Genomic DNA, 20,582 nt, shown 5'->3' on the forward strand with positions numbered 1-20,582 from the left:
TCTTCTTCAAGTAATCATATGCCATATATATATATATATATATATATATATATATATATATATATATATAATAGAATCAACTTGCAATAAATTGCTAAAGCATATATATATACGCTAAAAAGAGGAGGAATCTTAAAGCTCAAATCAAATAATTATATAAATAATAACAACTTGATGTAACATTTGAAAATTTTGAACAGTCCAATTTTCTTTCCCAAAAATTATTACGTGCTTTGCTTTCTTTCTTTGTTAGTATTCACTGATTGAATATTATTTTACAATATTAACAATTAATTTTAATAATTCCTCTTTTCAATGCTTCAATAACATGTGCAGTCTAAGATTAAAAACTTGTAGTTATATTAATGGAAGACTATAGTTTTATTTGAAAGTTTTAGGGATGAAAATCGTATTTTTATCAAAATATCTTGATTTTTTTTTTTTTTTTTTTTTGAGTCGAGACATTTTTTATTCAATGGTTTAAAGAATTGTTTCTTAATATGAATAAAAAATTTAATAGGCAATAGCTTTCCAAATAAGACATAAACCTATTTTGGTTTAGCTGTAGTTGGGATTTGATAGAGAGAGAGTAGGCCAAAATTGTGATGGAAAAATCAACATGACTTGTTACTTTCACCAACCCAATGAATGCTCGGAACCACTCTTAGTGCTGTTTCTAAAATCAGTGAAGATCACTCTCAGTGCGTTGCAAGTAACCCCTCCCAAAAACCAACCAAACATGGTGGGTTCCTTCATGAGACATTACAAGATAACAAGAAACCCAAAAAAATTATTAAGAAATTGGATTTTCTATTCTTCAATGTTCCAATCTTCCTTCAACCGTAAACCAGCTCATTTCTTTATGTTTTGTTTAGTGCCATAACGGTCTTCTATTGCGGCTTCTATTAAAAAAAAAAAAAAGGATAAAGAGCACATATAGTGTTATCTTTTGCTAAAATATTTTCTCTCAGAAATTGTTAATTAAAGGGAAAAAAATTGCTAGGGTTTGAATCATAGTTGCTTAGCTTTTAATAATCTGGTGATGCGATAGGCTAAGTGTAAATGGCAAGATTCTTCCCAGCAAATTCCTCCCCTAAATCATTAAAAAAAAAAAAAACCTCTCTTTATATTATTATTAATGGAATATTAATTGATTGCTTAAACCTAACTCTGTTTAAGCATAATTAGTGTTTGGTACCCCTGATGGCATCTTTTCGATAACGGTATTGCAAATTGCATTACCATAATAATAATCTAGTATAATTGGCAATGACCCAATTCCCTTCCTCAGTCTATGAAGGCTGCGATGCTGAAAATGACATCGGAATGGGATTGTTTTAGTATATGGGAAATTTCAAAGAATCAAAATTTTTATATTCGCAGCAAGAGAATATAGAAAATTTTAAAACGTACTTTTCTTCTGAAGTTGAAAGTTCAATCTTCATGTAACAGAGCAAATGCCTATTGAGATTGCTTTACCTTTAACCGGACATGAATAGCATTTAGTTAATACTAAAAAATGAAAAAAAAAAAACTTTTCTTTATAAATTAACTCTTTACAACCAACATATCTAATTTTTTTAATTATAAATCAGATGAGAATACCTAAAATCTCTATCCATGTATGATCTTGATATGTCTTTTTGTTCTGGATCAACCTAACCCATCCAATAACTTGGATGAAAAAGAATCTTTATGGTTATTGAATAACAACATAACATCCACTTGCACTACCCTCCCTCATTTTGAGCAACAATATAGTAGTTAGCGGTGGTGGGGCCGGAGGTAATATTAACAAGGAAGATGGAAAAGTCAAAATTTTTTCCCGGGGTCAAACCACCTTCAAATTAAGATGGAGCCTAAGATGGGCTACAGTGGGCTTTCCTCTGATGGCTTGATCACAAGTTGCGTATTGCGTGAGCCTGACATCATAAATCACATCAGTTTTGCACCTTTCAAAAAGAATAAAAACCGGTCCGACTTGGTTGATTCTAAATTGATAAGGTAGGAACTAGTATGGACGCACAAGTGAACCGCTGGTTTTGGTTAAGAATTGGACCGGTTCTACTCCGGTTTTGGATCAGAACCCATGGCCATCCTTACCTTCTCGTGTGTTTATCCGTCCTTTCAATCATCATATATGCCTTCATTTAATTGGAGAACAAATAAATACACGGGCAATCTACATCTTGTCCCTATAGGAAAATTAAAGAGGCATTCTATTATTGTGGAGAACGAATGATCTCCAGTTTAACTTTTCTGATAATAAGAAGAAAGGGAAGATAACCTTTAGACCTATTGAACTTCCAAAATATAGAAAAAACAAAAAACCGTGAATTAATGATATTGGTGTAAATATAAAAATATTATCCTATTTTTGGTTATTTTAGATAAAGTGAACTTAATTTCAAAGTTTAACTACTCATCATTTTAATATTAGTTCTTTTCTCGTGGAGTTGGTAAGAGGAGGGTCTCTGAGACTTACTGTACCAACCAAATTTCATATCTTTGCTGTGTAAGCAGACAGATAACTTTGATCCCTTCATTGTTGTTGTTTGAATTTGCACTTGATAATCTGCGTAATTGGCATTTGGATTTTCAGATTCCACCTTCTACCAAATGATATATGATTAGCGGTAGTAGTTTCCGTTGGTTTGGTTTGACTAACTGTCAATCATTTTCAAAACTTTACCGTTTCCTTTTAGTTTCCAGTAAATGGTAGTGTATATAAGGACAAAAATCATTTATAATGCAAAAATGGACTGAAATTGTGTCTAGAATGGGCCTTTCGTAAGGGGATCCTACGAGTATCAAAATAGGCCCATTTGTCTTGACAACTTGGTCCCAGACACAAATGTCAATTGCCTTTTTCTTTTCGGTACTAGTCTGATTTGTGAGGTTAAACCGGATAAGACCAGTCTCTTTATCCAAAGCCTTGCGACTTGCGAAGAAAAAAATAAAAAAATGGCAGCTTCGTTATCTGCGTTTTCATGTTCATCGCCACCATGGATGTCGACGCGAATCGTACAAGCTCCTCGTGGTGCATCAGCCTCTTTGTCTCTGTTCACTGGTTCAAGACCAAGAACTAATTTCTCAATGAATGTAATCAGCAACTCCGCTGCTCGCTCTGGACTGCTTCACTGCTCTTTTCTGTCTTCTTCTCTCTCATCACCTTCTTCCTTCTCAGGTAATTGCAATGAACTCAAATTATGCTCTGGTTATTGTTGTTTTTGTTATCTTCTGTTCCGGACATCTTTCGTTGATATTTGGGGTTTGAATTACTTTGATTGTGTGATATTCTAGAGCTTTAAGGTGAAAGATTTTCAAGGGTATCTCTTTTTGGTACTTTTTTAGGAGATAAAATGCACATTTGAATTTGTCAAATTGAGAAGTTAAAATGTCGATAGGAAATGTCTCGAACAACGTTTCGGAATTCTTTGGTTTACCAAATTTTTAAATAATATTTTCTAGGAATATAATTAAAGTAAATTTTGTTTCTTTGAGCTAGAAAATTACTTTGTAAATGCTAAAGAAGCAATTTTGGATAGGTAAATGTTGATAGACGTTGGGACAATTAATAAAAACTCCTGTTTAAAAATTAAGCTTAAAATGTTAAAGCAGCATTGATACTTTGGATAATTATCCCATTATTTTCCTTCTTTTAGTATATACAGGTTAAAGTTTGTAGCAATAATATACACCTTAAACAGTTAGGTAGCACATCAAATGAGTTAACGTGTAAGTCAGCTTTAATGAGAGAACAAGGACATGTTGAATAATGTAAACTGAAGATACAATTTTACTTGTTGCTAGAGTTTTAAGTTTCTTCTTGTTTGAGGGAAGGTACTCAAATCAAATCTCAGTTGGATTTAGTGCAGAACAGTAATAGAAATATGATGTATATTCACATTGTCAGAGCTTGATGTGCCATGTTCAATACTGGCAGAAGCATTGCAGTGAAAAACTTGAGGAGTTAAAAAAGTATCATTGCATGGAATTAAATTTGCAGGTTTATCCTTGGGATTGGATTTAAATTCTAATGCTGAGGTAAGAAAGCAGAGAGGCTATGGCCTAGTGGTGAGAGCTGGCAAAGCTGCTCTTTGTCAAACTAAGAGGAACAGGTCCCGGAAGTCTCTGGCCCGGACTCATGGTTTTCGTCGACGGATGAGCACCACTAGTGGGAGGGCAGTGTTGAAACGTCGACGTGCCAAGGGACGTCGGGTCCTTTGCACCAAGTCCCACCCCAATTCAGGAAAGTGACTGTTCCTCCATTCAATAGAGTAGGTGCATATGATGAAATTTAATGGTTCCATCTGATTGTTTTGTACACTTGATAACTTTGCAAGCCTGTGTTTAATGATGCCGTTCTATTCTTATTTTTCTGTTTGTACAACATTATGTAGATCAATTCTGGCTGTCTCTGTTTTTTTCTGTTGTCCATGGTTGCAACTTAATGTTTAGAATCTGATTTTTTTTACTGGAATAGAGGATATTCATAGTCGATGCCATTCTTTACATATTATCTGATATTTATCTCTAGGTCAGCTAATTGTCATCGAGTGATTTGATGTTTACACTTCATTTTATTTTTCTCCCCCCCCCCCCCCCCCCGGTAGATTACCGTCTGCAGTTAGGACAAGATATTCTTGGATAATTCTGAGAACATCATCCATTTAGGAACTCTTCTTACGATGCATTTTTTTTTTTTTTTAAGTAGAAGTGAAGAATGAAGATGCAAAGCTTAGGCAATCTTCCTGTAAAGTAGGATCTTAGGCCTTTTCATAGGTTGTATTTGGTAAACTATTAGTCGAGGCCATATTATTATAAAGCGCCGAGATGGGGGATGCTGCCTGCACAGCAAACCAAGCAACATATCAAAATTTCAGATTTTATTATTTTGTGTTACTGTTTGGTGCTTTGATGTATAATAGCAAAGAAGTTACCAACATCCATTCCATGATTCCATTTCCAAATCAAACTAAAACCTTCATATCTAGATAAATTGTAGTACAAAGTCCACAGAAATGGAGCTAACTAAAAACATACACAGCAAAGGGGAATCCTAGATGAAGGTTCACCCATCATTCCTTTTCTTTTCTTTTCTTTTCTTTTTTGTCTATTTCTTTTAATAGAAAGATTCATCCATCATTTATGCAGTTGGATAGGAAGGCTGCATGGCAATTCCACATAGGCCTTCTTTAGCATCAATGTCTCTTTGCATTCTAATGTATCCATCCTCACCCCAGCTGGTTCCCCATGAGTTCTTTACTAACCAATACTTAGTCCCATCATCACTTGTCCCATAACCGACTACAGTGACACCGTGGTCTAATTCAGTTCCACAATCTCCAGTAAATATTCCACTCGAGTAGTGTTGGAAGGCAGATTCACCAGCATCAATGGCAACAGAAACTGGTTGGTTTGCCACTGCCATGCGTAAGGCCTCCTCATTGTTTTCTGGCACATCTTCATAACTTGTGATTGTGGCAGCATGATTTGCTGCTTTCTCGGTGTTGCAAGTTCCATCCTCTGCCTGGTAAGGATAATTTGCTTCAGTCGTAAGGCCATTATTTTGAATAATGAATTCAAAGGCATCATCCATAAGACCACCCTCACAGCCTTGGTCTATTCCACTTGTATCACAGTCAATCAATTCTTGCTCAGAAAGGGAGATCAATTTCTCAGTTGAGAGTTTTGTGATCCCTTCCATAGCTGCCACCGCAGAGAATGCCCAACAACATCCTGCATTTTTGCATGCAATTCATATAATGTTAAGAGGTTTCTTTCTTTTTTCCTTTTCCTATTTTTTTCTTTTATCACAATTCTTAAAGGGATGGACTATCAGGATTTTGAAACCCTGACTTGTTTACATGAAGTCCAAGTTACTTACCACATTGACCTTGGTCTTTGATGGGTGTAACGACTCCTTTGCTTCTCCAATCCAAGCTAGATGGAATTGTAGTGACATTTTCATATTTGAATGAGTTTGTTCCTGATGAGCTTGAATAAGAAGACCTCTTGTATCCATTTCGCGATGCACGAAATTCCTTATTAGTGAGGTCTGTAAATGCATTAATCCCTAGCTTATAAGACTTATTCCCAGCCTTGTTGAAAGATTCAATGAATTTCACATTCTCCCTGAATATCTGAAAGCGCATCTCCTTTTCTGTCGCGTCTTTATAAACACGTTCATGTTGGGCCATCCAAATTTCATGCCTCTCCTCCAACGAAGCTTCATAGAGGGAACGTGACCAGCCTTGGCAAGCACACAACCCCATCACTAACACTGCAACAAAGATTAGTTTGTTTTCAAGTAGTACTACTACAGCCATTGCACCAACTGTGTAAATAAAACAGTGACAATGTGATTTTTATGTAGATAAAGGATTAAAGTTGATTGTGCACATTTTCTCTCTGAGACTACAGGTATTTATAGTTTTGTTTGAAACTGTGTTACACATGATTATTATAATTATTAGTAGTAGTAGCTGGTGGAACTGGCAAGTAGTATCTGATAAGGACGGGTGAAATTATGTCCGTAGAAGATGCGTTACTTCAGTTTTCATTGTTCTAAGGAGCTGTTTTTTCGTTTTATTTCAAACTTTATTTAACTAATTATTAATTTCTTATTCATAATTTCAAAAAAATGGATTTGGTTTACATTAGACAATTTAAGAGCAAACGGACCTGTAGGGGGAGTATATTGTTTTGGATTTGTCTGTTGTGCTATCCTCAGCTTCTTGTTCATGTCTTTGCTTCACCTCAAATTTATTGAAAATCCATTATTATTATCAGAAAGATTTGAAGAAGATGTCAAGAGTTACCACCACACCATTGGCATCAATATGTCAAAGGACTCGGCTTAGCTTAGTATTACCAAATGAAAATTTATATTACGTGTGAGAAGTTCTAAAAACGTCCTTCTAAAAAAAAATTCGGAGACTTTCTTATAACCTATTGCTATTGCTAATTCTAACACAGGTTTCAAGGTTGGGCAGTTCGATCTTAATTTTATGTCCTCTGGCGGGATAAATTTTCCTCTTCCGTAAGATAAAAAAAATAATATATAAATATATTCAAGAAAAACTATAAATAAATACATATTTCTTAACTTTGATAAATTAAATGAAATTGATTTTTAAAAGGGAAAATCATATTTGATATTGCTTAAATATTTATATCTTTTCATATTAATTTATTGATATTTTTTACAGTTAATTTCTCTAGTTTCGAATGTACCAAACACAATGATAGGTACAACATTCCTCGAAGTTATTTTTTAAGGTTATATTTTCAATTGACTAAACATAAAGGGACACTCCATCTGCTAACCTATCAGCAAATTTTATAGTTGAGATTTTATCATTTGCCTTAAAATTTGGTGCTTGGAGTACAAGTGAGAAAGAGCCATACATGATATATATATACCATTTCATTACCAAGGTAAACCTTTACACATAAAAACTGCATGCAGTACTGAGTTTTACAGAATAAAGTAGTAGCATACTAAATGCTTAAATTTTTGGACAATGTATTTATATTTTAAGATTGACCCATATTTTCTTTTCTGCCACTTAATTTTAATTATGCAGTTGGGTAAGAAGGTTCCATCGCAATTCCACAAAGACCTTCGCTAGCATCAATATTTCTTTCCATTCTAATGTATCCATTTTCACCCCAAGAAGTTCCCCATGAGTTCTTCACTAACCAATACTTGGTTCCATCACTGCTTGTGCCATACCCAACTGCAGTAACTCCATGGTCGAGTTCAGTTCCGCAATCTCCTGTAAATACTCCACCTGAGTAGAACTGGAAAGCAGAGCCACTTGCATCAATGGCTACAGAGACTGGTTGGTTGGCTACTGCCTTCAATAAGGCATCTTCACTATTAGCAGGCACATCTTCATAGCCAGTAAGCTTTGCTGCGTGATCAACTGCCTTTCTTTTATTGCAAGAATCATCAGTTCCTTGGTAAGGGTAATTGGCTTCAGTTGTTAGTCCTCCATTTTTTTTTATGAATTCAAATGCATCATCCATAAGACCCCCTTCGCAGCCTTGATCTTCTCCACTTGTGTCACAATCAACAAGTTCTTGCTCAGAAAGAGAAATCAATTTTCCTGTTGAGAGCTTTGTAATTCCTTCCATGGCAGCCACAGCAGAAAATGCCCAGCAACATCCTACATTTGTGTGTTCCAAAAGGGAAATACATATATTAGATTAATTTTACTATAGCTAGTACATAGTAGAAGAAAAATAAGAAACATTGTGTTCCTTACCGCATTGGCCTTGGTCCTTGATGGGAGTAACAGCTCCTTTGTTCCTCCAGTCCATGGAAGTTGGGACAGCGGTGACATTTTCATACTTAAACGACAGCGTCTCAGATGACTTAGCAATAGAAGATCTTTTATATCCATTTCTAGAGGCCTTAAACTCTTCATTACTTAAGTCTGCAAATCCATTGATATCTAGCTTGTAAAGCTTATTCCCATCCTTATTAAAAGATTCAATGAACTCCACATTATTCTTGAATATGTTAAAGCGTTTCTCCTTCTCTGCACTGTCTTTATAAACACGTCCATATTTAGCCATCCACATTTCATGCCTCTCCTTCATGGTTTCATTTTGTAGAGGACGTGCAAAGGCTTGAGATGCAAAGAGCCCCAGCACCAACACTGTCACAAAAACCAGTTTGTTTTCAAGAATTGAAGCCATTCTTCTTGGTGGAGGAGGAAGTAAAGACTAGAGAGTATATAATGTAGGATATGTGTATTTTTGGCACACTAGTCCTTAAAGAGCTGTCATGTATTTATAGAACATATAAATTGGCTTCCTTACAAGAGATGTCTGAAATTGCAGTCTTATGTTGAGTTAATCCCGTTAGTTGTGTATGATATGGACAACCAAAATTCAGTTTCTTGACGCTGTTTCCTTCTACAAGCTTTTACGTTCCATTGTTATCTACTATTTGTCTTGTTATGAGAAGAAATGTATTTTGTCTTGAGGACCCTTCTTTTGGAAGTGGATTTGGTTCACAAAGAGATGGCTAACGGTCCATAAGATATAAGAAAGAAATACAAATAAAAATAAAGTTAATAACCAAAAATGAGTACTGGAAATTTACAACTAGTTAAATAAACCGTATCCTGTAATTCTACAAGAGAAGAACACTCAAAAAGTGGTATAGCGAAATAGATTTCCTTTGATTGCTCAGTATGAAGTAATGTAAAAAATAACATTGTGGATATTTTAAAAGATAGGTTTCAATTTTTTTAAAAAAATTTGAAATGTAAAAATAAATTTTATTAATTAAAAATATTAAATTTGTTTTTATTATATTGTTGAATATGAGAAGCCTTTTTTTTTTTCCGTAAAAAAATTTGAGCACATTTGATTTTTAAACTATGAAATTGTTCCTAGCTCTAATGGGTTTTTTACCCGGTCGTCTTTGAAAAGACAGTACTCGATTATTCTTTTAGCCAGTCGTCTAACGACAGGTCGTCGGTTCTTCCCAGCTTTCACGCAGTCGTAGAACGAGAAGACCTTCCTTTTGCAAATATGTAAAATTTCATCTCAACTCCCATCTCTTATCATCCGTTGAATTGCTTTTGCGAACTGTAAATATTGATCCCTAAGCTTTGCATTGGAAAGACTAGCACTTTGCGGTGGTTCAATTTTTTATAAACGGTAATATCAATTATGAGAAAGACGGTTAGCAGAGGATGAGAATTGATTCTAGTCCAACCACACTGGAAGAGTTGGAAATCAACAAGATAAAAACGTAGTCGTTAATGCTCGTTAACTATCTAAGATAAAGATTAGAAACAAATTGAAATCTATGGTCATTTTAGATACTATACTGTTGGATTTCCAACTCCATTCAATGAGAATCAAAATGCTGCCATGCAACCGAATTAGGTCTTCTGCTGATGTTGAACAATATCCCTATTTGTCCTTCAATCAATTGACAAATGAGTTCAAATCAGAAGTAGGAAAAATTTACCAGCAAATCACAAAATACTTTCAAATATAACCATGAATTAACAAGGTACTGCTGATATCTGACCTGTCGAACTTGTACCTTAGAAGAGACATATCCCAGCACAATGACTTTGCTTGCTGAATTCCGTTGCTTTTGTCAAATCATTTGTTAACTCTGTATAGTATTTGAGCTTATGTATCTGCCTACCAAATTGGCTAGGGCATTGATTAATGACTTTGGGTTAAATATTATACCGGCTTTTGGATCACGAATAGAGTCGACAAAGATCTGCAAAATAAAATAAATTAAAAAAAAAAATTGTAAGTAACCTCATGAAGTACGGTAGATGAACTATTTAAAGCAATGTGTCTGCTTATATTGCCCATCCCTAGTAATAATCAAGGCAAGATCAGAATCCTTAAATAGAAAGCACTTGATAATCCAAAGTAAATTTCAAATCATTTTCAGAGTTTTACACTTGAAATAAAGAGTACCTACTCTTGTCAAACTTATTTTCAAATAGATCACAAACACTTCAAAAACATATTGGACTTAGAAGATGATATGAAGGAAACATGTTTGAAAATACTATTCAAAGAAGCGGTAGCAGGCAACATACCACATTAAAGATTCCATGGGAATTCAAGCAATGAACATCTATGGGAATTTCACCTTCTTTGGGAACTAAAAGTGTATTGATATACTGATTTGGCTGCACAGAAACATCAATAGCAATAAATAACATGTCCCTTCACTTATATTTGTTTGTGATTGTTATTTGAGATTTTTCCACATTAAACATTTACTTTTTCTTCGCCAAATAATTTAGAAAAACATGAAAAGAATTTCCTACCAAAACAAGCACCTCCTACAGACAAGAATGTAACAGCCATTGAGTATGAGGCATTTTAAACAGTGATTCCATAAAATCCACTTACAGAGTTTTCTAGACAATTATGAGGATCTCCATATTTCCGATTTAGAGCATCTGCAATGGCAGTAACAAAGCAAGAAGCAGTGAAGCCACTTGTCTCTCGGTCATGCGTGCCATTCAGCAAAAGTACCTAAAAATAGGAAAGAAGTAAAAGAATAGCTTAAATCTTACAACTATATGTTCAACATTAAATCTAGATAGCAATCATGGTTTTTTTTGGAACTTCTGTTAGATTCCAATTTCATGCAAACAATCTAGCAAGAAAATACCCTCTTGAATCAATTCCAAGAAGTGCAGTAGCTCGATGGACAAGTACCTTGGGGCAGGTTCTTGAAGAGATAATTTCCCCAATGCCACGTAATACCTAAATATAAACTATTGAAATTGTTAATGCATAAACAAATCTCACATTTCAATCAACAATATGTCTTACAAATAATAGAAGATAAAAGCAAAAACATCAACCGTTTGATGGATGTTAAGTGGACAAAAAAATCTAAATAATTTGTTGGGAGAACATATTGATAGAAAACCAAATTTACTGTAAAGAAACTTCTTCATATTTTTGTATATGAAATCGATCCAAGTTGCAGTTGGTTGCAACCTTTATTGCTGCATTTATTGATTGGCCAAAAGAAATTGTGTCAATACAAGGAAACACGGGGAAGGGAAGCATCATTGCATGCATAACTGATAAGTAGCATACAGTAAAATATGAAACTTTTCAAGGCTTTTTCAGTCTTTTCTATTGGTCTTTTAGGATCAAATAACCAAAATTTCATGGTATAGACAGTTTCAGCATGTTTGTAATTAGAAATATGAAAAAGAAATTTATAAAAAATCAGCTAACTAGCTATAACTTAAGGTGATAGTGAGCACAATATACTTTTCAAAGGCACCCAAAAATGCACACATAATTAGCCGTCATGTTTCTCAGTGTTGCTGCCTGCCAAGAAGGTTACTCCCAATCGATCAATATTCTCGCAAAAAAGAGGTGTGCTTTCATAAATAACTATTATACTATAATGCCAATAAGGAGGCTTGTACAATCGCAACAATTAAAGAGCACTAGGAATAACCCATCTTCTGTAAATTAGCAATTCTTCATCATGCTGTGGAAAGAAAGAAGAAGGGAAGATAATTCTCATGGACAGTCACATTACCAGTGATGGACATATAGAAGTAAATAGGGACCCCATAGCATAAACAATGCAATCCACATTACTCAATTGGTCCAGCACAGATGAGTTAACGGTGGGAAAGACCTAATCAGTCAGAAGAGAAGGCAATTATTACAAGTTCAGAATATCATAAAGTACAAATATGAACAGCTGAAGCACATTTCTAATCCATCAGTATATGTCACACATAAAAACATGCAATGTCAATGGGTACATGGAACCATAACACATACAAGAATATAGAATCACACATCGTATCAAAAACCACATATATAGAAGAGGAAAAAGATCGAACTAAGTATTCCATATATCTGAAGCTCCCCATGTTACAATGTGCAATGCAGAAGATTTAACAAAGTAAGCACATAACAGATAATCCATGTATCTGAAGAAGAAAATCAGCATTTCCAGCTGCGATATCAATAAGTAATGACTAAATAACTGTACACATTGCAAGAGACCAAAATTACAAGTATGAATATTATCAAAGTAACAATGTGAGAATTCAGGCTCTAGCACTATGGATTAAGTATAAAAGAAGCCATGGAACGAATGAGTGACAACGTCAGAAATAAGTATTGGTCAATAGCACAACATAGCATCAACAAGAGACATAAGAAAGGCCAATAAGCAAAGACAAAATCATCTGCTATATAAGAAAGAAACAATGAAAATGTACCATTACCTCATGCAGCGAATTCCCACCCTCACTTGACATGTAGAACACCCTCTTTATTCTTGAAGGAAGCTCTGGAACTGAAGAACATTCCTGTGCATAAAATTTTCTTCCAATAAGTTAGTAATATATTAATCAAGTGCATATTCATATTGAAAATTTTATCATAACTGAAAAACTCAATCCGTATCTCATGTACCAAATTTTCTGCAAATCCACTAACTAAATTGTTATTAACAATATTTCAGCAAATGGTTTCAAATAACTGGGTTTCAAACTTTAAAGCATATTATTAATGATAAAAAAATGAAATGATCCTATTATCATTATAAGAAATAGACTAAAAGGTCTTCAGCCAGAATATCATAGCACCTTCACCACAACAACACCACCATGACCACCACATAGCTGATGCTACCAAGCACAGAAAACAGCTGTCTTTATCACATGAATGGCAACCACGTCGCTACCATCATTACAAATAAGCACAAAGCACTCACAGTTTGAAATCTTTTTATAAATATTCTTCAATAAACACATGATAAGCCAATACAGGAGGAAACTATTAGAATATCGTATTCCAATCATCAAATAACACTGGGATACCTTATCGACAGGTTGCATGGTACCACTGGCGGGATGAGAAATCTCATTCTGACCTCGTATCACAGTCCCATCCTATCACAAATTGCACAATGAATGAAAATGAAATGATCAGAAATTTGATTTCTAGCATTAGTCTTGCAAAATTCATGGCAGAGTTGCAAGAGTTAATGGTGAACCAGTGGGCAATCATGTGAGTAAAAAGGACATGTATTTTACAAGAATTAGTATATAACATCTTCCACAATTGCAAAAATCAACAAAGCAAAATAGATTATATGCAGGAAAAACTTGGGAAAATGTAAAATCATGTACACATAAAGATATGCCAAAAATGTCATCTCATACTCATTGAAACATAAACTGAAAATAATACCCATAATTCACATCCCAACGTAAGCCTATCATTTGTTGAGATCACAGGGAGGACCAAACTTTGTGGTGGAATCTCTGAAACACGTGAAAACAAAAATATTGCAGCATCTAAAGACTGAAAAAATATGCGTGCTCCTGCAAAGAAAAAATTCCCAATGCTGCAAAAGTGATTGATGTCAGTGAGGCCACGAGATGTCAAAAAATTGATTGTGCATTGAAGAGAAAATGCCCATTCATTCTACAATATCTTTGTTATCACCGTACATGCCTTTATAAAGTCCTTTTTACATGTAACTGTGAAGCAAAATTGGAAAAAATGCAAAAAGATTGTAAAATAATATCATTAGAAAGCCTTGACAATAAAAGAAAATTGTCCTTGGTCCTCACATTTTAACTTGCAGCGGAAACTGCAAGAACGTGCCAGACATTCTCAAGATCACAATGAAATCCCACAAATTTCAAGATTTATACCTATCATTTATACTTGCGTCCAAAAAACCAAAACCTTCAAATTGTGTTTCCATAAAAGACTTGAAATAAATCAAAAGGATGTAAAACATCCCCATTGAACAGAACAATCCACAGGCAAAGATTATGCTGTTAGGCTGCCTATGGAGTTCCATGAGATACTAACTAGCTGAGATTCATCCACTAAGGACTACTTTAACCTAGTATTTGTCCATGAAATGTCCAGAGAGGATCAGAAAAAGAAATGTTGGAAGTTCTCAGTATGTCTGCTCAAGCACAAGCATACACATGCATGCATACATTTGTGTGTGTGAGGGGACAGAGAAAGAGAGACAGCAGAATCCATGAAATACGCATTAAATTTTAAAATCCAAAGAGCACAGTGAAAAAACCTAACCACTCATACTAGGCAATAGGAAGCTAATTCCATCATTAAAATTCAAGAACACGGTCATCGAAATTCCAAGTACATAAAGATATTTAAATGATCCAACAAACCAGAAGCCTCCTTTCATTTTTCAGATGATAACACCCTAGTAATATACATACAAATAAAATGGGAAAAGTACCTGCCGTTGCTATAGCAAAATGATTCATTGGGCCGACGCAAGATCTGAGTTCAAAAAACATACAGTAGTTTCATACTTAGCACTACGTCAATAAGTTCTAACTAGTAAAAGGATGTGGAAACAAATAACATGATAATTGCAATAAAATTGAGCACGTTCAAGAATTAAGCATTTCGACTCCGCTCTTCAAAGCCTTTTCACAAATTCTTAACTACTTCATTCTTCAAATACCAGTTCTTGTCAATTGAACAACAAAGCCATGATTGTGTTTCACATGAAAATAATGCAACATAACGGAAAGTAAAACATAAAATCAATCAATGCTACAACAACAATTCAAAAAAAAAAAAAAAAAAAGGCAGAAAAAAATTTTCCTTCTATAATTGGATATGGTTCAATAATATGAGTATGAACCATAGCTCGTCAACAGCAAAGCCAAAGGCATCGAAACAGTATATCTCACATAAAACAAGGAGATTGATTCTCAATAACTATAGGTTGACAATCTGGTAATGCTTCCATATTAGCCTACCTCATTTTGGAAATAAACCAAGAAAGCTAGAATTGTTTCTCTATATGGCCTTGATACACCTGTCCATAAAGAGTGTTCTCCTTCAACGATATTATACCTGTCAAATTCTCAACTCAGCATACTATAAGTCAATACTCCCACCAAAGTTATACCTAGTAAGTACATGAGAGTAGTTCAGGGTATAACCCCAAAAAAGAAAATAACTTTTGTCAATAGATTAAACTTATCCAAAATGACAAGACAGCTGTTATAACATGACATATCAAATTGAATACAAAATTAATTCCAAAATTCCGTGAGACCTTCTGTCAAATTTGGCACACCAACACTTGCTCACACAAAAACAGAGAAAAAGAGGAAAAGTAGTAAAGAAGGAAAAAAAAATACTCAAATTTCTTTGGAATTATATCTAAAACATAATGTCTAAGCGCATGATTAACAAAAAAAAAAAAAAAAAAAAAAAAAAAAAAAAAAAAAAAAAAAAAAAAAAAAAAAAAAAAGCTTTATCAAATGTAAATGAAGTAAAAAAACAAAACAAATGAATTGCAGCAGCATAGTTGGGTTCACTACCATTCTGATTTGGCTCGAGGTGCATCCAGAGGTAATCGATGACCAAGCAACCTTCGGACAGCAAGAGCCTCAGCAGTGCTTTCATCAGACAATCTTAAGCATCTAGACCGGATGTCTCCAACAGCAGGACCACCTAAAATTTAACCAATCAGTTAAATTACATTAAATGAGACAACGTAACGCCAAATTAAACAGGATGTTTCCCAGAAGTAGGAAGGAAAATCAATAAACACAAGAAGAGACGCTTTTCAGTATACACGTTTCACATTTCTGTACAGGCATATCATTAACAGAGACTCATGTCTATGAAATATACCAAGCACACGAACAATCTCGGCAGTGCTGCCTCCATCATCGGAAACAGGCAGCACATGGGCAACACGAGTCGTTAACTTCTTAAGCTCTTCCACAACTCCATTAAATGCAGTACCACCTGCAGCAATGGCAGTATCAATTCAAATAAACAAATTGCAAATCGAGATGCAATTACATTTTCCTTTATTGCGAATACAATGAGATTGCATTGAAAAGATAGAGACCTGAGAAGACGAGCAAGGAAGGTTGGTTGGGCCTAGGGCTGAAGTCCGAAGAGGAGCATGGGCATTGAATGGAAGCAGAAGAAGCGGAAGTAGCCATTGATAGATGTTTGGATTTGGATTTTGAATTGGAAAGGAATGAGAAAGGAAGCCTGGGAATGTGGAGGAGAGGATTCGGTTTGATTGTTGAGGGTCCCAACCATACGTCCGCCATATTCCCGCGAGTTCTGATAGTATCGCCGTGAAAATGAAATTAAAAATTTGTTCCAGTATATGATGTAATGTAATTTATTCAAAATTAAATTTTAAATTGTGTAATCTTGCTGGTCTCCTGTCTCTTATAAAATAAAATGCAGGAAGTGAAAGTTACTAAGTTACTATGGGAGTGAAAGTTTTTGATTTCTCTCTAAAGTTATGATGTTATTCAAAGAAGAAAATTTTTTTTCCCTATATAAAAAAAATTTAAATTGTTATAATATTTTATTTTCATAATTAATTAAATTACAGTAAATTTAAAATATTTAAGCAACTAAATGTTTTATGGTATCTATTTATTATCCATTATACTGTTAAATTTATTCGTTTATTTTAATCGATTATACTTTAAAAAAAATAAAATATTATTTATCATATTACTTTATGTTTTTATTGGAACAATTTTATTCAACTAAGAGCTTTCAATTTATAAAATATTAGTATTATTATTTTAAATGTTTCATTAATTATTTGAATGATCTTGCCCCCATCAAGAAGAGTTATCATTCCAAAAATATGCATGAAAAAAAAAATCAACATCCAGCCGTAGATTATACAAAAAAATTCCTTCCACTGCCAAAAGCAGCAGATTTCCTCAGCCTTATAAGTGTAACGTTCACACTCTCTCTACAGCAATTAGAGCCATGGTGGATCATTTACTCTGAAACAAAATATTGACCTACTTTATTTGCATGTTTGAGATGACAAAAACACTTGGAAGTGCCAAACTCAACAAGCAATAATAAGTTATCTAGATTATTTCCCAATCAGATTCACAAATTTGATGATTTGATGGAGCAATAATAGATGATGCACAACCTTCCTCCTGTTGACAAGATCCTAGGTCTGAACTCCCATACCAAGCATGCCAGTCTTGATCTTTCTTTGATGCCCTCATTTTCTCAGTGAAAGTCTTCTTGAATATTTTCTAAATGAAAAGAAAAAGAAACATCTACTGTTAAATTTCCACACTTCCAGAAATAGAATAGCTCTTTCTAAACTCTAAACGGTAATGCTTTAAATGCAATTTGAAATGGTTGTATACTTCAACAAATTATGAGGAACTAAATTCATCCAAACAACACAGAAGTATAGAGAGAGTGAGAGAGACATGCCTTGTAAGATCCGTGTCTTTCAGCTTCATGAGAAACAGAAGAAAGTTCACTCCTATCTACTAAGATGCAACTTTCATCAAGCTTTAGTTTTTGAGACGATCCCACATTGATGATATCATCAGTGGAATTGTGTGATTTTCCTGTTACAATGTTAAAAAATATAATTACATTCTACTGTCACAAGGGTCAGCTAAATGAAAAATTAAAACAAAATACATAATACAACACCTAAGACAGTGATTATGTTTCATTTAGAATCAGAATCTCTTCTTCCCTCCTAATCTCTCTCTCTCTCTCTCTCTCTCTTCATTAAGAGATTGGAAAGTGAATGACAGTTGGAAAACAAAATTATAAGACATTCAAGTTTCTACTTCAAACACCAAGTAAACTGGTTAAATTCCTACATTTTAGAACTGAGGACAAAATACCTAGTACCCGTACTATTTAAAGTCAAAAATCATCCATCAATTACTACATATTGATAAAACTATAACAAGAAAAAACAAATTGAAATAAACTAAGAAACAAATCAGCAAGAAAAGCCACATTGTGATGTGCATGCTTTAAAGTATGGAATCCAATTGAAACATTCAAATAACCGTTCGTAGGGAGAAACTATGAGTTCAGATTTGGCAAAATTGTTAAAACAGCTCAAACTCATACAGAGAAGGTCAGCCAATGCATTACAGATTAGGAAAAGTAAAATGAATTAGAGATATATCAAAATGGTGAAAACACTTACTGATAGATTCAGCTGAGGCATCGTCAGAGGTAACTTCTATATCCAAGACCTCAACTCCACAGGATGTAACCAAATTATCAGAATCTGAAGATGGCACAACATCAGGAGTTCTATTTGTGAGAGAGTTATTCTCTAGTAGGTCATCTGATTTTGGGCATAATACTTTCTTTTCTGGGGTAACGCCACCAGATATCTCAAGGTCAAGTTGCTTTTCCTCAGAATCATGTAGTGAAACCTTCACAAGTTTCATGCAACATGAGTCGATTTCCTTTTCGAAGTGTTCTACATCAATTTTAACCTTGCCAATCTTTTGCCCTAAAGTAGAGTCATGAGGTGCACCTTCCTCTGTACCCACAGAAGACTGAGGGAGCGGCTCTTGCTCAAGATCAGAGCAAAATTGCTTCACATTATCACCTACTGTCTCCGACTGGTTTTCTATATACTGAATCCAAGTGCAATTAAAATTAATAGAGCAGCGAGAACAAAAACAGAAGCAACATCAACGCATTACAAGAACATAAACTGTTGAAGATAAGTTTAATTGCGAATAGTTTATATGAACTGTTCACTTGTACTGGGCTTTTATTTCCTTTTGACAAAATAAGTTACCTTATTCCTAAAAAATGTAACTCAATCAGAAATCATCCACCAGAACTTCAGAAACAGAAGACAATTCAAGCATTCAACAATAAAAATTCAAACATACATGTTAATTTAATCCAAATTACCAATGCAATAATTTTTTTAAAGAAATTGCATTATAGGACATCTTAAAGTTGTTACAAGTACCATACCTCTCGCATGATATCATCCACCTCTGAGCACATAGCTTCAAACTTGCGGTATATGCTTCCGATCCAGGATATACCTTCAATTGCATTATCCATATCCATCTTTTGGAGGTAGAAATAAGCAGTGGTATTTTCTTCACCTCCTACGGGAAGAAATAAAAACAGCAACAGTCAAACTATTGAGCATATCAGGTCAAGCAGTTAATCTAGTTACAATACAGGACTACAAACACCTGACTGTGTCATCAAAGCATAAATACAAAGCAGATAGAACAGGAGGATTTGAATCAGAAAGATCACAGCTTTGGAATTCTAAATATTGATTGAAACAATTACAGACAAAAATTGCGAGTAATTTAGGGATGTCAATAGCAAGTGCCTCGAGATTACAGTAAATAACAGGGAAAGAAAAAAAAAAGATGATGAACAGATTCTGAATTCATGTAATTATTAAAAAATTCTTCTCTTTTCTACTAACTTTATTAAAAGCACTCAAAAAATACAAATTCAGAAAGAAATTTGTTTTAATAATTAGAGGCCCTTGGGTGGAAAAATTGTAAAACGGAAGAGACAAAGAAACAAGTGATAAAACAAGTAAATCATACAAATAATGCCCTGTCAACAATAACGCATATTCTCCCTAGGTAAAAAGAGAAAGAAGTTCATCATTATTACTACTGTTTGTAACCGAATTTCACTATTTGAAACGAAATTCATATCAATTTGAAAGCTGGAAAATACGGAGTCATATGGTGCAAAAAAAGAAAAAAAAATTGAAAGACTAATGCATCATTAGTGAAGAGCTGAATTTTGAAATTAGACGAGTGATCGCTTACAAACTCTTAGAGTTGATTGCCCAGAAAAGTTTAAAAGCTTGAACGCCACCACAAGCCTTAAATAGACCAAGAAAATATTTTCTAGTTGGAATAGGATTGGATTGGACAAAATAAAAGAATTATATTCCGAAAAGGAAAGGGAAAATAAAAACTTTCGTTTATTTTTTCAAGATGGCTGGTGATGATAAGTGATCCCCATTACCCAGAGAGAGAGAGAGAGAGAGAGAAAAAAGATTTTCAAAGAGAGTGAAAGAGCGCATGCCAGAGACTGAAAGTGAAAGAGAGAGAGAGAGAGAGAGAGAACGGTTTTATTTGGGTGGTGTTTTGCTGTGTTGCTCTAAGGAGGAAGGAAAAGAGTTGCTTTCTATGACCCGTACGTACTTCGCTCTGTTTTTCCTATCACTGCAATTAGGATATTTA

The 20,582-nt window shown here is 34.2% G+C and overlaps 5 protein-coding genes across 11 annotated transcripts; 1 reads left to right on the forward strand and 4 right to left on the reverse strand.

Moving 5' to 3' along the window:
- The first annotated feature begins 2,880 nt into the window (after positions 1 to 2,880).
- Positions 2,881 to 4,483, forward strand: LOC105649650 (Ribosomal protein L34). The gene is made up of 2 exons (XM_012236358.4): positions 2,881 to 3,187; positions 4,010 to 4,483. The coding sequence occupies exons 1-2, from the start codon at positions 2,965 to 2,967 to the stop codon at positions 4,258 to 4,260; spliced, it is 474 nt and encodes a 157-aa protein (XP_012091748.1). The 5' UTR covers positions 2,881 to 2,964; the 3' UTR covers positions 4,261 to 4,483.
- A 121-nt stretch (positions 4,484 to 4,604) lies between these two features.
- On the reverse strand, positions 4,605 to 6,332 carry LOC149492332 (senescence-specific cysteine protease SAG39-like). Its single transcript, XM_089716132.1, has 2 exons — positions 5,891 to 6,332; positions 4,605 to 5,742 (listed from the first exon to the last, which is right to left on the reverse strand). The coding sequence occupies exons 1-2, from the start codon at positions 6,330 to 6,332 to the stop codon at positions 5,150 to 5,152; spliced, it is 1,035 nt and encodes a 344-aa protein (XP_089572258.1). The 3' UTR covers positions 4,605 to 5,149.
- An 892-nt stretch (positions 6,333 to 7,224) lies between these two features.
- On the reverse strand, positions 7,225 to 9,581 carry LOC110011074 (senescence-specific cysteine protease SAG39). The gene is made up of 2 exons (XM_089716325.1): positions 8,277 to 9,581; positions 7,225 to 8,177 (listed from the first exon to the last, which is right to left on the reverse strand). Exons 1-2 carry the CDS (start codon positions 8,710 to 8,712, stop codon positions 7,585 to 7,587), a joined length of 1,029 nt encoding a protein of 342 aa, XP_089572451.1. The 5' UTR covers positions 8,713 to 9,581; the 3' UTR covers positions 7,225 to 7,584.
- Positions 9,582 to 9,755: 174 nt separating this feature from the next.
- Positions 9,756 to 16,726, reverse strand: MEE18 (maternal effect embryo arrest 18). Of its 6 annotated transcripts, none has more exons than XM_037638902.2 (14): positions 16,427 to 16,721; positions 16,204 to 16,320; positions 15,888 to 16,020; positions 15,318 to 15,414; positions 14,786 to 14,829; positions 13,750 to 13,906; positions 13,377 to 13,448; positions 12,780 to 12,863; positions 12,077 to 12,178; positions 11,230 to 11,277; positions 10,918 to 11,043; positions 10,599 to 10,691; positions 10,079 to 10,267; positions 9,756 to 9,951 (listed from the first exon to the last, which is right to left on the reverse strand). In XM_037638902.2, exons 1-13 carry the CDS (start codon positions 16,635 to 16,637, stop codon positions 10,148 to 10,150), a joined length of 1,404 nt encoding a protein of 467 aa, XP_037494830.1. In that variant the 5' UTR covers positions 16,638 to 16,721; the 3' UTR covers positions 9,756 to 9,951; positions 10,079 to 10,147. The 6 variants fall into 6 exon arrangements, with proteins under 6 accessions (XP_037494830.1, XP_037494831.1, XP_037494829.1 ...); XM_037638903.2 differs by having other exon boundaries at positions 9,756 to 9,942; positions 10,064 to 10,267; XM_037638901.2 differs by having other exon boundaries at positions 10,064 to 10,267; positions 16,427 to 16,720.
- Positions 16,727 to 17,199: 473 nt separating this feature from the next.
- Positions 17,200 to 20,551, reverse strand: LOC105649657 (uncharacterized). 2 transcript variants are annotated; one of them, XM_012236368.4, is made up of 5 exons: positions 20,163 to 20,551; positions 19,330 to 19,469; positions 18,536 to 18,977; positions 17,794 to 17,933; positions 17,200 to 17,606 (listed from the first exon to the last, which is right to left on the reverse strand). In XM_012236368.4, the coding sequence occupies exons 2-5, from the start codon at positions 19,426 to 19,428 to the stop codon at positions 17,430 to 17,432; spliced, it is 858 nt and encodes a 285-aa protein (XP_012091758.1). In that variant the 5' UTR covers positions 19,429 to 19,469; positions 20,163 to 20,551; the 3' UTR covers positions 17,200 to 17,429. The 2 variants fall into 2 exon arrangements, with proteins under 2 accessions (XP_012091758.1, XP_020541191.1); XM_020685532.3 differs by lacking the exon at positions 20,163 to 20,551 and adding an exon at positions 19,560 to 20,099.
- Positions 20,552 to 20,582: the final 31 nt, after the last annotated feature.

The sequence above is a fragment of the Jatropha curcas genome, chromosome 11, assembly GCF_041381405.1.
Source record: "Jatropha curcas cultivar XTBG-Jc1 chromosome 11, XTBG_Jcur_1.0, whole genome shotgun sequence".
Taxonomy (NCBI): domain Eukaryota; kingdom Viridiplantae; phylum Streptophyta; class Magnoliopsida; order Malpighiales; family Euphorbiaceae; genus Jatropha; species Jatropha curcas.